The sequence below is a fragment of the Mirounga angustirostris genome, unplaced genomic scaffold (assembly GCF_029215605.1).
Source record: "Mirounga angustirostris isolate CCGP_5_RB_7025 unplaced genomic scaffold, mMirAng1.0.hap1 SCAF_14, whole genome shotgun sequence".
Classification (NCBI taxonomy): domain Eukaryota; kingdom Metazoa; phylum Chordata; class Mammalia; order Carnivora; family Phocidae; genus Mirounga; species Mirounga angustirostris.
In genome coordinates, this window is record NW_026991722.1 from 82,349,573 (window position 1) to 82,363,282 (window position 13,710).

Consider the following 13,710-nt stretch of genomic DNA (forward strand, 5'->3'; position numbering starts at 1 on the left):
AAACAAAAAATAAAACCAACCAACAAACAAAAAAAAATGACGTCCTGGCATTTGCTCTGCAGAGTTGGCAGGTCACACCCCTGGAAGGGTTTACAACTATCTTTTTCTTAGCATATAGTCTTACTCCTTTTTCAAGTGCAGTCTCTCAGTCAGTATCTTAGTCCGCTCAGGCTGTTACCACAAAATACCTCAGATGAGGTGGCTTAAACAACAGGCATTTATTTCCTACAGTTCCGGAGGCTGGGAAGTCCAAGATCAGGGTGCTGGCAGATCGAGTTCCCGGTGGGAACCCGCTTCCTCGTTTATAGAAAGCTACCCTCTCACTATATCCTCACAGGATGGAGAGAGAGGGAACCCTGGTCTCTCTTCTTCTTCGAAGGACAATAGTTCCATCATGGAGGCCCCACCTTCCTTCGTGACTTCATCTAAATCTAATTACTTCCCAAAGTCTCCACCTTCAAATACCACCATATTGGAAATTAGAGCCTCAACATTTGAATCTGCAGGGGGACATGAACATTCAGTCCATCACAGGTAGAGATCCTCCATGTATGAAGTATGGATTAAATGGATGGCAGATTTGAAATCTACCATATATTTATTGATGCTCTAAGAACACCAAGCTGGGACATCACTGGATATGCAACGACTCTAAGGATCTGAAAGAATGGAGCAGAACAGCTGTATCTGACTGAAAAATTCAATCCTTCACATGATAGAGAAACTCCATATAGAGAAACAGGGGTTACACTCCAAAGGAAGACAAGAGGAACACATAATCAAAATTATCCTGGAGAATCCCTCAGAAAGGTGCCGTGATGAAGACCAAGAGACTCCTGAATTCCCACACGGACACTAAAGTCCTCCGGGCACTAGAGTGGGTTGCCATGTCCATGGTTGGGCACCAGATAAAGCCAGGAGGCTACATTCTAGAGTTACACTCAGCTTGGCAAGTTATTCACACAATGAGAGGAAATGAGTCCAAGGAAGGGGAAAATCATTTCATACCTATAGTTGTTGGGCAGCATATTGATAAATTAGTCAATGCAGTTTTAATTGCTACCCACCCCCTTTCTTTGTGGCACGAGTGGAGTTGAATTCACTTGGATCAAAGGCACACATGATGAACCCCACTGCACTGGGTACCTTCCCAGCCACAGACCACACCTTTCTCTTCAGCCAGTCAACCTGAAAATACCTCCCTTTGGTCCCTGGGGGAATCAGGCAAGAGTGCTGGGTAGATCCAAATAAATTCACCATGATCACTGTAAAAAATCAATCTAAAGCGCCTTCATGGAGAATTCCATGCAGAAGCAAAGCTGAAAGCTGCACAATATTTTCCTTTTGCCCTGACATCCCTGTGCCAAGTCCCGTCTTTCTTCCCTGCTCTTTTTCCAAGTTTCTTTCAGACCAGGTATTTGAGGTTTGAATTATAATTCCCCAAATATGCTGGCTTGCAACTTTCTGGGTTGAACCTGGTTTTATTATTGCTTGCCCACAAAGCCAACCTCTCTCGATTCTCTGCTGGGTCTTGTGTCCCCAGGTTGCTTATAGCATTTGTCCAACTTAACTCTGGATCCGTGGCTGGTAACCACCAGGCATTTCAATCACGTGAGTAGACAAACTGCTACAGGCAAAACCACAAGAATACTCAGGATTATGAGGAGTAATTCCAAATGTCTATGTCTTTTTCCAAACGCTTTGGATTATTGAGGGGAACAGGTCAGATACTAAACTCAAGAGTATGATGATTGAAAAAAAAAAAAAAAAAGACCCTCACAACTTCCCTCCATACCAGCAGCTTCTATGACTCCAAAACCACATCCCACTTCAGCCCTGCACACTGTTAATTACAGCATTTAAGGACTGAATATTGAGGTGGAAACGAAGATCCAAAGCACTGTAATGAAAATGCAGTCAAAGCACGGCCTTGTCAGATAAACATTTGGACCCAGGGGCAAAAGCCAACACAGCTGAGTATATCCCTTCCTCTCCTGAAACTCAGTCAATTCAACATTTCAATTTCTAGGAATTTGTCCTTCACAGAAACATTAGCAGATGTGCTGGAAAACAAAACACAGCAAGATGCTCATCACGAGCACTGCTTGTAAAAGAAAAATAACCAGAAATGAACCTAAAGGTCCAGGGGCGCCTGGGTGGCTCAGTCAGTTAAGTGTCTGCCTTCAGCTTGGGTCATAATCCCAGGGTCCTGGGATCGAGCCCCACGTCGGGCTCAGCATGGAGTCTGCTTGTCCCTCTCCCTCTTCCTCTCCCTCTTCCTCTGCCTCTGCCCCTGACTCATGCTCGCTCTCTCTCTCAACTAAACTCTTTAAAAAAAAAAAAAGAAAAGAAAGAAAGAAAAAAGAAATGACCTAAAGGTCCATCAACAGGAAAGTGGAACCAACCTAAAGTCCACCCACATAAAAGAATGTTAGGCACATGAAGTAGCTCAATCTCCACGAGAATATACATTCTTTAAGGGCAGGGATTTTTTTCTGTTTTGATCACACTATAAACCCAGTACCCAAAACAGAACCTGGCAGAAAACAAATGCTCCATAAATATTTGTTGAGTAAATATATTGCTAAGTGAGCAAAGCTAGTAGCAAAATATTACAGACATATGATCCGTTTTGTGTAAAATGAAACAAGAGTGATGTTAGAACATACATGGAAAGGGTTGATTGATTGCTAGAGCGTGTTGACTGGTACACAGGAGTTCACTATGCTATTCTCTTTACCTTGAGACATGCTTGAAAATTTCTATAATAAATATTTTATAAGGACCGAAAAAATTGCAATATTATGCACCAAACTGGTAACAGTGGATATCTCAGAGGAGATTTTGAGGGATATTCTCTCATTTTGACCTTTTATATTTAACTTTGTATTCTGTTCACGATTAGGAAGAAAAAATTCTTAAAGTTATATATTCACCTATAAGTACTACAGTTGTGAACATACAGAAGCTTTTGCCTACAGTAAACATAGCTGAAAGAGCATAGGATTGCAGCTAATGTCAAATCACCAAGAGCAGTCCAATTTCAACAATTATCAACACTTTGCATGCATAATATGTTTATTTTTTTACACAAATTCTATAATACAATGCTTAAGGTTTTCCCACTTGGTTTGCTTAGCAATATAGTCATTCGACCAATATTTACTGAACATCTACCATGTGCCAGACACTGTTTTAAGCACTGGGAATAGAACAGTAATTAAGAAACAAAAATCTTTTCCCTGGTTCCCAGATCCGGGTTTCCTGCTCCCGGCCCTCCTTTGGCCCAAAGTTGGGGCACCTCTTCAGAGCTATACCTCCGTCTCATTTCCTCCAACAGTCCCAAAAGAAAATCTCCACCTCTATGACAAGATTCAAGAAACTTATGCAGCAGCAGCTGTTGGCCATTTTTCCCATTACATTCCAAAACAGAAACTCAAAAGCGGGAGGGGCGCATGGGTGGCTCAGATGGGTAAGCATCTGCCTTCAGGTCAGGTCATGATCCCAGGGTCCTGGGATCGAGCCCTGCATCAGGCTCCCTACTTGGCGGGAAGCCTGCTTCTCCCTCTCCCTCTACTGCTCCCCCTGCTTGTGCTCTCTCGCTCTCTCTGTCAAATGAATAAATAAAATCTTTAAAAAAAAAAAAAAAAAGAGGGGAAAAAAGAAAACAAACAACCCTACTAATGTAATCACCCTTTTTCAATCACAGCCTCTCGGCCTTACTCCCCAGAAAGCCTCTTCAAAAATACGAAACAATTCCTTGCAAGAGAATTCTATTAGAAAAATCTACATTTCACTAAGCCTAAGTCCCCTGATTACTGAAGGAGTTTAGAAGACCCACTACTTTAAAGTAACCAGAGGGGAGGGGTGTCCGGGGTGGCTCAGCTGATTAAGCATCTGGACTCTGGATTTCGGCTCAGGTCATGATCTCAGGGTCATGGGATCGAGCCCCGTGTCGGGCTCCATGCTCAGCAGGGAGTTTGCTTGAGATTCTCTGCACCTCCCCCTGCTTGTACTATAAATAAATTAAATAAATAAATAAATAAATCTTTTTAAAGAATAAAAATTAAAAATTAAAAAATAAAATAACCAGAGGGCAGACTCCAGACTGATGAAGGTGCCTGTAGATGGCTTAATAAATTCGTCTGTCTCATAATTTCCCCTCCCCTCCCACTCCCTACTTAAAAATTTAAATATTCAAGAAGATAAGGTGGGAGTTTATTCAAACAAATATGGAAAAAAGAAAAGTACCCAAGTACATTTTAAAATTAAAGACACACAACATATTAAATATATGTTGAGGTTGATGGCCACAGTTATTGGGTTAACATTTATTATCTCTTACGTGTCAGGCAACATAAGCCTGGTCTGTGCACTAATTCATTCAATCCCTGCACAGCCTTATTACATATGTATTTTCCCCATCTTGCAGATAAGGAATCAGAAGAGACAAGGTACAGGTAAATCCCAAAGCTCACTGTGGTGGCCATACGCTGATTTTAGCTACTCAAAACCCCCAGCTCCTTTGGACACTTGCACATCCCCCATTCCATGAGACCCCGGTAATCAGGGTGCCCTGAACCCCTGGATACCCAGAGAAGTTCCCATCACACTTCATATCCTGGCCCAGTGCCTGCTCAAGGGGTAGGCAGATGACCCAGAGCAGAGCTAATTAGAATCTTTCATCGGGATTATACTAATATACACAGTGGACGATAAAAGTTGCACAGGGTATGGTACCCAGTCTCCAAAGATGGTGCCCAATGAATCACATGCCTCCTAGAATTCACGACCTTGTGTAGTTCCCTGGCACATGGAATTTGGGAAGCCGTATAACTCACTTCAAACCACAGAATGCAGCCAAAGAAATCCTCTGTCCCTTCCTGGCAGCTATGGTGCTTTGGAAATTTGGTGCCTGGCACCAAAGGGACCATGTAGATCAGAGGTCAGCAAGTTTTTGCTTGAAGAGCCAGAGAGTAAATATTTTAGGCTTTGTAGGCCATACAGTCTCAGACACAATGACTCAAATGCCTTGTTGTGAGAAAGCAGCCACAGAGAGTACATAAACAAAGGGCATGGCTAACAAGTTCCAGTAAAACTTTGCGTACAAGACAGGTATCCCAGGCTGTCGTTGGCTGACCTTGATGGAGAGACCACACGGAGAAGCCACATGGAGAGCAAGAGGCCCTGAGACTTCACAGAGACAGGGAAAGGCCCAGTCATCCCAGAGTCCTAGCTGAGTCCAGTCTTCCAGGCAACCCGCCAAACACTGAGCAGGCCATCTTGGACATTCTAGACCAGGAGAGTCCCAGGTGCCTGCAATCTTAGTCAGAGTCCCATGGAGAGGAAAATTCCTCAGCTGAGCCCAGTCAACCCACAGATTCATGAGAGGTAATACAGTGATTACTGTTTTAGGCCACTATAGTTCAGGGTGCTTGGTTACACAGCAAGGTCGTATAAGGGAGGGTTTCTCACACTTGGCACTACTGAAATTTAGGGCCAGATAATTCTAAGCTGTGGTGGCTATTCTGTTGTTGCAGGAAGGTTAGCATTATCTCTGGCTTCACCCATTAGATGCCAGTAGTACCCTTCCCCTCCAAGCTGTGACAACCAAAAATAACTCCAGACACTGCCAAGAGTCCAGAGGGGGGCAAAATCACCACTGGTTGAAAAACACTGATGTAAGGTAATAAAATACAAAAGTGGGACACGGACACCAGCAGCCAACTCCCCCACCTCAAGGAAGACAAGAAGAGGGTGTGGGTAGAGCCGATTTATGCCTTTCATAGGCCCTAGGCATGCCTCCCTTCATCAAGTCTCTTCCTCCATTTAAAAAAAAAAAAAAAATCAAGGGGCGCTGGGGTGGCTCAGTCGGGTAAGTATCCAACTCCTGAGTTCAGCTCAGGTCTTGATCTCAGGGCCATGAGTTCAAGCCCCGCATCAGGCTCCACGTGAGGTGTGGAGCCTAATTTAACAACAACAACAAAAAACTATTAAAAAAAGTCAAAACTTATATTTTACTGTGACATTAACATAAAGATGAATATAACCCCTAATCATTATACATTATAATAATATTTTTCTTATTATTTCAAAATTAAATTAAACTAATGAAAAGAAGCTGTTTATTAAAATTAAATACTGTGGGCCCTAAGCACTGTGCCTGCTATGCCCACTAGATTATCAGCCCTGAGTGGGTACAAGGATGGAACCAGAGGACATCGTTTAAGACCCTGGAACCAGCCATGCCAAAAGTTTGACCCAACCCTGGGTTTCTCAGTTTCATGAGCCATACATTCACTTTTTGGCCTAAGCTAGTTTGAGTTGAGTTTCTGTCACCTGCAACCAGCAGACCTGACTTATCTGGTCTCCCAGCTGCAGCAGGTGGAAACTGGCCTTGAAACTGGGTCTGTCTTCCTCCGAGCAGAGTTCTTACCCATGACCACCAACCACTAACTCATCTGGCCTCCAGCATCTTTGCAGTTTTGTCTAGCAGAACAGTTTTCAAGAGAAAGTTCTCCAAACTTACACTTCCGGACAAAGTTGCTCACGTGCTTGATCTTCATCAGAGCAGGCTGACTACATTCTCCGAAGAGAGCGAAGAGGGCATCTAATATCCCTTCTCGGGAAAGAGGAGACATCTGCTGTTGAGTCAGAAAGGGTGGTTTCCCCTAAAAACAGCAAACAGCAGATGGAGACACTGTCAATAACGAAAAGCTTTGATCAATAACATCCACACAGAGTAAATTACAAGCCACCAACTCTAACTGCTCACGACACACGCTAACAGCACAATTCTGGGGCTTCATTCTTTAAAGTGACATCAACTGAGTCATTATGTTATCACTTATAAGATTCCATTACTGTGGGTTTTTTCCACCAGCACCTGGGAAGAAAAACTTCACAAGCATGCCATTAAAAACAAAAAGCCCTTCTTTCTTTTTTTTTTTTTTTATTTTTGAGAGAGAAAGAGAGAGAGAGAATGAGCAGGGAGGTGGGGGGGAGGTCAGTGGGAGCAGACTCACCGCTGAGAAAGGAACCCAATGTGGGACTGGGATCCCAGGACCCTGGGATCATGACCTGAGCCGAAGGCAGACACTTAACCGACCAAGCCTCCCAGGTGCCCAAGGCCCTTCTTTTTAACAGTCTGTGGCTCATGGGAACATTTACTCTGGACCCTGCTGGTTCTGAAATGTTTCCATGTCTCTACAACAGGACACAATGATTGCTACTTCTTTCGAGTGTGCCCAGAGGTTTGTTAATATAACTGTGGTTTCTTTAATTCACTTGAACAATCTAGAATAGTATGGGCAGAGTGATCATGCTAAAGCTGAACTTATTCATGATCTAGACCAACAGTTGCAAACTGGCAGACTGTATCCAACCCACATGTTTTGTTGGGCCTGCAGCATTTAAAATAATTTGAATTAGGGCACCTGGGTGGCTTAGTTGGTTGGGCAACTACCTTTGGCTCAGGTCATGATCCCAGAGTCCTGGGATCGAGCCCCGCATCAGGCTCCCTGCTCTGCAGGGAGCCTGCTTCTCCCTCTGACCCTCTCCCCTCTCATGCTGTTTCTCTCTCTCTTCTCGCTCTCTGATAAATAAATAAAATCTTTAAAAATAAATAAATAAATAAGATAAAATAATTTGAATTATCTGCCAATATTGAAAAATCAGGAAATTTTACCCAAAAGAGGTGGGATTTGGGGGTTCTCCTGAAACACTGGAGGACCGAGCCACATTGCCCCCACATCCCTGCCCAGTGATGCTGAGCTGTGGCTGAGTGATGCTGCCCCTCTGGGTAGTGATCGTGGTCTGCAGTTCATCACAGACCTGACTCCCAGTCTTCCAGGTGGCCCCTGTGACTCACCCATAGTCACTGCCTGGCCCCCAAAGACATGAGTTTGCAACCTCTGGTCTAGAACAATGATTTCCATGTGCCAGGCTATGGATTGTGTGGAGGTATCTCTGCAGAGATGGCCACCTACAGGCCCTCTCACTCTGTAGGTGCTTGGCACCGCTCTCACCAACAGCCAGAGTCTATTTCCCCGCCCCGTGAATCTGTGCTGTCTCGGTGACTTGCTTCAAGCAACAGGTGACACAAGTGACACTGTGTCAGTTCAGGGCAGAGCTCTAAAGACGCCTAGCAGCTTCTGCTTTTGCTCTTTTGGGAAGCCAGTCACCACGTAAAAAAGCTTAGTCTAGACCAGGGGTCAGCAAACTACAGCCCATAGGCCAATGTGGCCCACCGTCTGTTTTTATAAATAAAGTTTTATTGGAACACAGCCACACCCATTCACTTACATATTGTCTGTGGCTGCATTTGTGCTACAATGGCGGAGTTGAATGGCTGCAGCTACACCCAAAGCCTAAAATATTTATTATTTCTTTCTTTCTTTCTTTTTTTTTTTATTTATTTGCGAGAGAGAGAATGAGAGACAGAGAGCATGAGAGGGAGGAGGGTCAGAGGGAGAAGCAGACTCCCTGCCGAGCAGGGAGCCCGATGAGGGACTCGATCCCGGGACTCCAGGATCATGACCTGAGCCGAAGGCAGTCGCTTAACCAACTGAGCCACCCAGGCGCCCCTAAAATATTTATTATTTCGAGAAGAAAGTTACAAGGCCTGGGTCAGACTACTGGATAATGAAAGACCTCATAGAGAAGCCAGCTGGAGGAACACTGAGATGCCCTAGCCAGCAGTCAGTACCCAGATGTTCCAGCCCCAGCCAAGCTCCCAACACAATATGGCCTCTTGCGTGACCCCAGCTGATATCACAGGTTGAAACAGAACTGCCCAGCTGAATCCAAATAACCCACAGAATCATAAGATAAAATAAATCATCACTGCTTTAAACTCTGTGAGTGGTTTCTTACACAGCACTGGATACTAGAAACGGACTGGCTACATTTGAATCACTTGAAGAACTTAGCTAAAAAACAACAACAAAATTCTCTGGTGCTGGGGCACCTGGGTGCCTCAGTCGGTTAAGCGTCTGCCTTCAGCTCAGGTCATGACCCCAGGATGGGATCGAGCCCCGCGTTGGGCTCCCTGCTCAGCAGAGAGCCTGCTTCGCCCTCTCCTCCCGGCTCGTGCTCTCTGTCGCTATCTCTGTCTCTCTCAAATGAATAAATAAAATCTTAAAAAAAAAAAATTATCTGGTGCTATCCCTGACCTACTGAACTAGAACTTCCCAGTTTGTAGCTTAGAATCTGTCTTATTAACAAGCTCACCAAGAGATTCAAACCTCAGCCAGGGATGTGAAGCACTGGGTCACAAGCCGCCATACCTGTCACTTTAATAGTTCTGTCACAAATTCCAAAAAATAGTCTTTGTTCCTTCGTTCTTTACTGAGTTTAGACTAATTGGAGCAACAGTTCCCAAATACAGTACTGATGCTTAACCAAGTGCTCAAGTCTGCCACGAAATGAGAAAAAACAAACACCACATGATGACTGGTCTATAAAGCTAAATACATTCAAATTTTAAAGTGACCTTTTATTCTGAAATCACGTCCTTCCTCTGTTGGTGTTTCTTAAAATGTCCCTTCTTTATGAAACGAAAGGACCAGAAGATAATGGCTTTTCTCTATATCTGTCTTGTTACATCCTTCTTATATCTCTTAGTTGGCAAAATAAAAAGCTGGCAAACCGAGGTTGGCCTAGCAAATTTGTGAAATTTTGTTGGCTCAAAAATCTAAATGTCTGCTGACCACATGACACAAAACTCATTGGGACATTAAGTACAATGTTAAGTAGAAACCACTTAACCCAGGGACACCTGGGTGGCTCAGTCAGTTAAGCGTCTGCCTTCAGCTCAGGTCATGATCCCAGAGTCCTGGGATCAAGTTCTGAATCGGGCTCCTGGCTCCACAGGGAACCTGCTTCTCCCTCTGCCTGCCGCTCCCCCTGCTTATGTTCTCTCTCTCTCTGACAAATAAATAAGATCTTTTAAAAAAAAGAAACTAAGACCCAGTCCAAAGTACCTACCTGAATGGAAAACAAAATCACTACTCTATCTAAACCTCATTAAAATAGTATTACACAGGGAAAGAACAGTATCCGTACCTGGTTAGGCAAATGTTAGATGTATGCTACACTTGCAAATAATAGCTTTCCTGGGGACAGGGAAGAACTCATCATGAAAAAAGATGAACTGGGGATTTACCCACAACCCTTGCTGTTAGAATGACATAAATATAATACACAATAAATTCTAACGCACTTTGGCAGTGTTGCCAATGGTTACATGCCCAGCCTCTGTTGTCTGAACAAAAATGGAGCCTCTGTCATTTACAAGCTGCATGATCCTGGGCAAGTCCTTGCCTCCCTCGATATCTGTCACTTCCTATTTAAAATGTAAATAAGAATAGTCCTTACGTCTGTAATGGAGCTGAAGTGAGATAATCAGGAGCATGCTGGCTCTGTACCCAGCACATTGGAAGCCACAATTCTTACAAAGGAGCACATTATATGCCTTCAGTCAATTTTGTAGTAAGTCAAAAAAGTCTTGGAGGGGTTAAACATGGCAGCACTCCGGTCAGCAGGAGTTAGGGACAGACTATTCATTTGTGAAAAATATCTCATGACTTAAAATGACAATGACAACAGGAATGGTCCCACAAAACAACCTAAGCTTTAAATCTGTCTCCATTCTGATCTCTTTGAACATTCCCCAATAACAATATTTTGGGGAAAAAAATGTCATCAAGAAAGTATCAGTATTTATCATCATACAGGTATCCTTGCATAAATACCTTCCTAAATATAATTACTGCTAAGTAAACACAAATTTGTCATTATTATAACTAATATTATTTCTACACTTCGCATTAATAATAGTTACCATTTATAACCATTGGCTTACCAAGAGCTAAGCAAGAAGATAAGTGCTTTACATCAATTATCTCATTTCATCCTCATGATAACCCTGTGAATTTGGTGCCATAACCTCTATTTGAAAGAGTGGCAAATGGATGCAGATAAGGCAAGAGAGTCACCCAAGATAACCCAGCTAACAAGTGCTGAGGCCAGGATTCAAACCCAGATCTTCACCACTATCTATATTGTCCCCCTGACTTGTGAATACATAAGTCAAACAAGGATTTCTACATCAACAATGTTTCATCTACAGCAAAAATAAAAGAATTAGAAGTCTACTTGGAAATTATTTCCTGAGCTTTAACACTTCTGGGGTGATAGAAAGCTTCTTTATCTTAAACAGAATATGGGTTTCACAGGTGTGGGTATTTATCATCTCTTTTTTTTTTTAATAAAGATCTCTTGAACGGGGCACCTGGGTGGCTCAGTCGGTTAAGCATGTGCCTTCAGCTCAGGTCATGATCCCAGAGTCCTGGGATCAAGCCCCCGCATCGGGCTCCCTGCTCAGCAGGGAGCCTGCCTCTCCCTCTGCCTGCTTCTCTCTCTCTCTCCCTCAGTCAAATGAATAAATAAGAACATCTTAAAAAAAAAAAAAAAAAGATCTCTTGGGCGCCTGGGTGGCTCAGTCGGTTACGCGGCTGCCTTCGGCTCAGGTCATGATCCCAGGGTCCTGGGACGGAGCCCCACATCAGGCTCTGTGCTCAGCAGGGAGCCTGCTTCTCCCTCTTCCTCTGCCTGCCTGCCTACTTGTGATCTCTCGCTCTCTGTCAAATAAATAAATAAAATCTTAAAAAAAAATCTCTTGAACGAAAATAAATAGAAGTACATCTATAGCAATTTTGGCCAAAAAAATGCCTTTGTTTTTCCTTTTTTTTTTTTTTTAAAGATTTTATTTATTTATTTGACAGAGAGAGACACAGCGAGAGAGGGAACACAAGCAGGCGGAGTGGGAGAGGGAGAAGCAGGCTTCCCACTGAGCAGGGAGCCCGACGTGGGGCTCGATCCCAGGACCCCGGGATCATGACCTGAGCCGAAGGCAGACGTTTAGCGACTGAGCCACCCAGGCGCCCCTGTTTGTTTTTCCTTAACAAAAGAACAACCTTAGTACAGATAAGTGTGAGAAATTATTAAAAAGATCTCCCTTCAAGGACAAGTTCAGCTAGCTACTCCTCTGTACAGTGGCTTTTTCCAATACTATCAGCACGTATAAAAGACCAAATGGGATTTCTCCCAGAAGATTAGCCTCAATCCTGTAATAAGAATAAAAGTGACAAGGAGGTTCCAAGGAAACAAACACAGGTGAACAGAGCTGGCAGCCTGTTACCTGGAAGAAATGATTCAGCTTGGAGGCCCGGTTGGCAATGGGTTCAACAGCACCAGCGTCCAGCAGATTCCGTGCTCCATATTTGAACTTCAACATCTCTCCGATGGTGAAGAGATACAGGAGAAGGTCAAGTGTGAACTGCCAAATTGAGGAGGATGGGCTTGAAAGATCCTGATCTTCCTCAAGATGTCAGGGATAGCGAGGTGAAAACCAGCCACCACAAAACAGATCTTGGGAAGTTCAGTCTAGCAAGGGACATTAAAAAAACAGATTTTTATTCACTGTAACAAGAGGTAATACTCTTATCTGACATATTCTCTTACAAATCAATTTGTTTATTATCTGCTCCACCGATAATGTAAGCTCCACAAGGGCGGAGACACAGAGCCCGGCACATAGCAGGTGCTAATAAATACTTAGTGAATGATTGAAATAAGCGAATTACATAGTACGTTGTAAAGTAATATGTGCTACAGAGTTAAAAATGAGAGAGAGCAAGGTAGGGGCAATTGGTGTGTGTGCGCAATTTTTAACAGTATAGTCAGAGTAGACTTCACTGAGAGGGTAACATTTGAAGCAAGATCTGAAGCGGGTAAGCAGTAAGCCTTGCTGATGGGCGGGGGAGGAAAGGACAGGGTGCCGTGCAGAGGGAACAGCCAGGGCTAGGGCTCTGAGGCAGGACCTGGCCTTCTCTGACAACAGCAGGGAGACGAGGGGCTGGAGCAGAGGGAAAGACGCGGGAAATAGGAGGTGACTGACGGTACCGAGTGTGAAGTCACTACACAGACAGTAGGGAGCTGCCGCACTCCACTGGACGGAATAACGCAGGGAATGCTGACAAGCAACGAGGCAGGGCGGAACCCACAGGGGACCCCCTCCGGGTTTAAGAAGGGAACGATTCCTCCTGCCCCGGGCACCACCTACTGACCTTTAGGCTCTCTCGGAGGAGGGCGCGCGCACCGCCAGCCTGGGAAGACCCTCGGGCCCCCGGCAGCCTTGGGGGCGGCACCACCGCCCTCCCCGCCACGGGAGGCAAAGCCGGGACTGGTGTGGGTGGAGGCGGCCCTGCCCCCGGCCTTGCGGAGTGGGGTGGGGAGAAATGGGCGTGCGGGGTTCAGACTCACACTCCGCGGACCCCGCCAGTCCGAGCTCTGCTCCGCCCCGCGCCTCCCGCCGCCGCGTTTGAACCAGGCGAACAGCATGGGCGGGGCTCAGTCGTGTCCGGACCAATCAGAGTGCCCGCTCCCAGGATGGCCCACTGCGTCCCACCCAAGCCCCACCCAAGTCCTTAAAGGGATAGAGGAAGTGAAAGGGAAAACCAATCAGGTTGTTTCTTCCTCTGACTCGTGACCAATGGAAAACGGGGAAAGACAAACCCCCGCAGGGCAGCTCCTGGAAGTTTGAAATTGGCGGTTAAGCAGGATGCTGCTTTTAAGGACGCGTCTGTTTGTGCCTAGGATCCCTGGGGAGGTCGCCAGGGCGCTGTCCTCTGCTATCATGGCCACCTG

At 44.9% G+C, this 13,710-nt stretch overlaps 1 protein-coding gene across 7 annotated transcripts in view; it reads right to left on the reverse strand.

Moving 5' to 3' along the window:
* The window catches only part of CIT (citron rho-interacting serine/threonine kinase), a 165,061-nt gene extending 151,663 nt beyond the window's left edge, over positions 1-13,398 (reverse strand). For 6 of the 7 annotated variants that reach the window (XM_064578484.1, XM_064578483.1, XM_064578479.1 and 3 more), the window contains exons 1-3: positions 13,131-13,392; positions 12,203-12,447; positions 6,530-6,671 (exon numbers count right to left, since the gene is read on the reverse strand). In XM_064578484.1, coding sequence (XP_064434554.1) covers positions 6,530-6,671; positions 12,203-12,298 — 238 coding nt within the window. In that variant the 5' untranslated portion in view covers positions 12,299-12,447; positions 13,131-13,392. Of the gene's footprint in view, positions 1-6,529; positions 6,672-12,202; positions 12,448-13,130 lie in introns of all 7 variants that reach the window. The other variant, XM_064578478.1, reaches the window with a different exon arrangement.
* Positions 13,399-13,710: the final 312 nt, after the last annotated feature.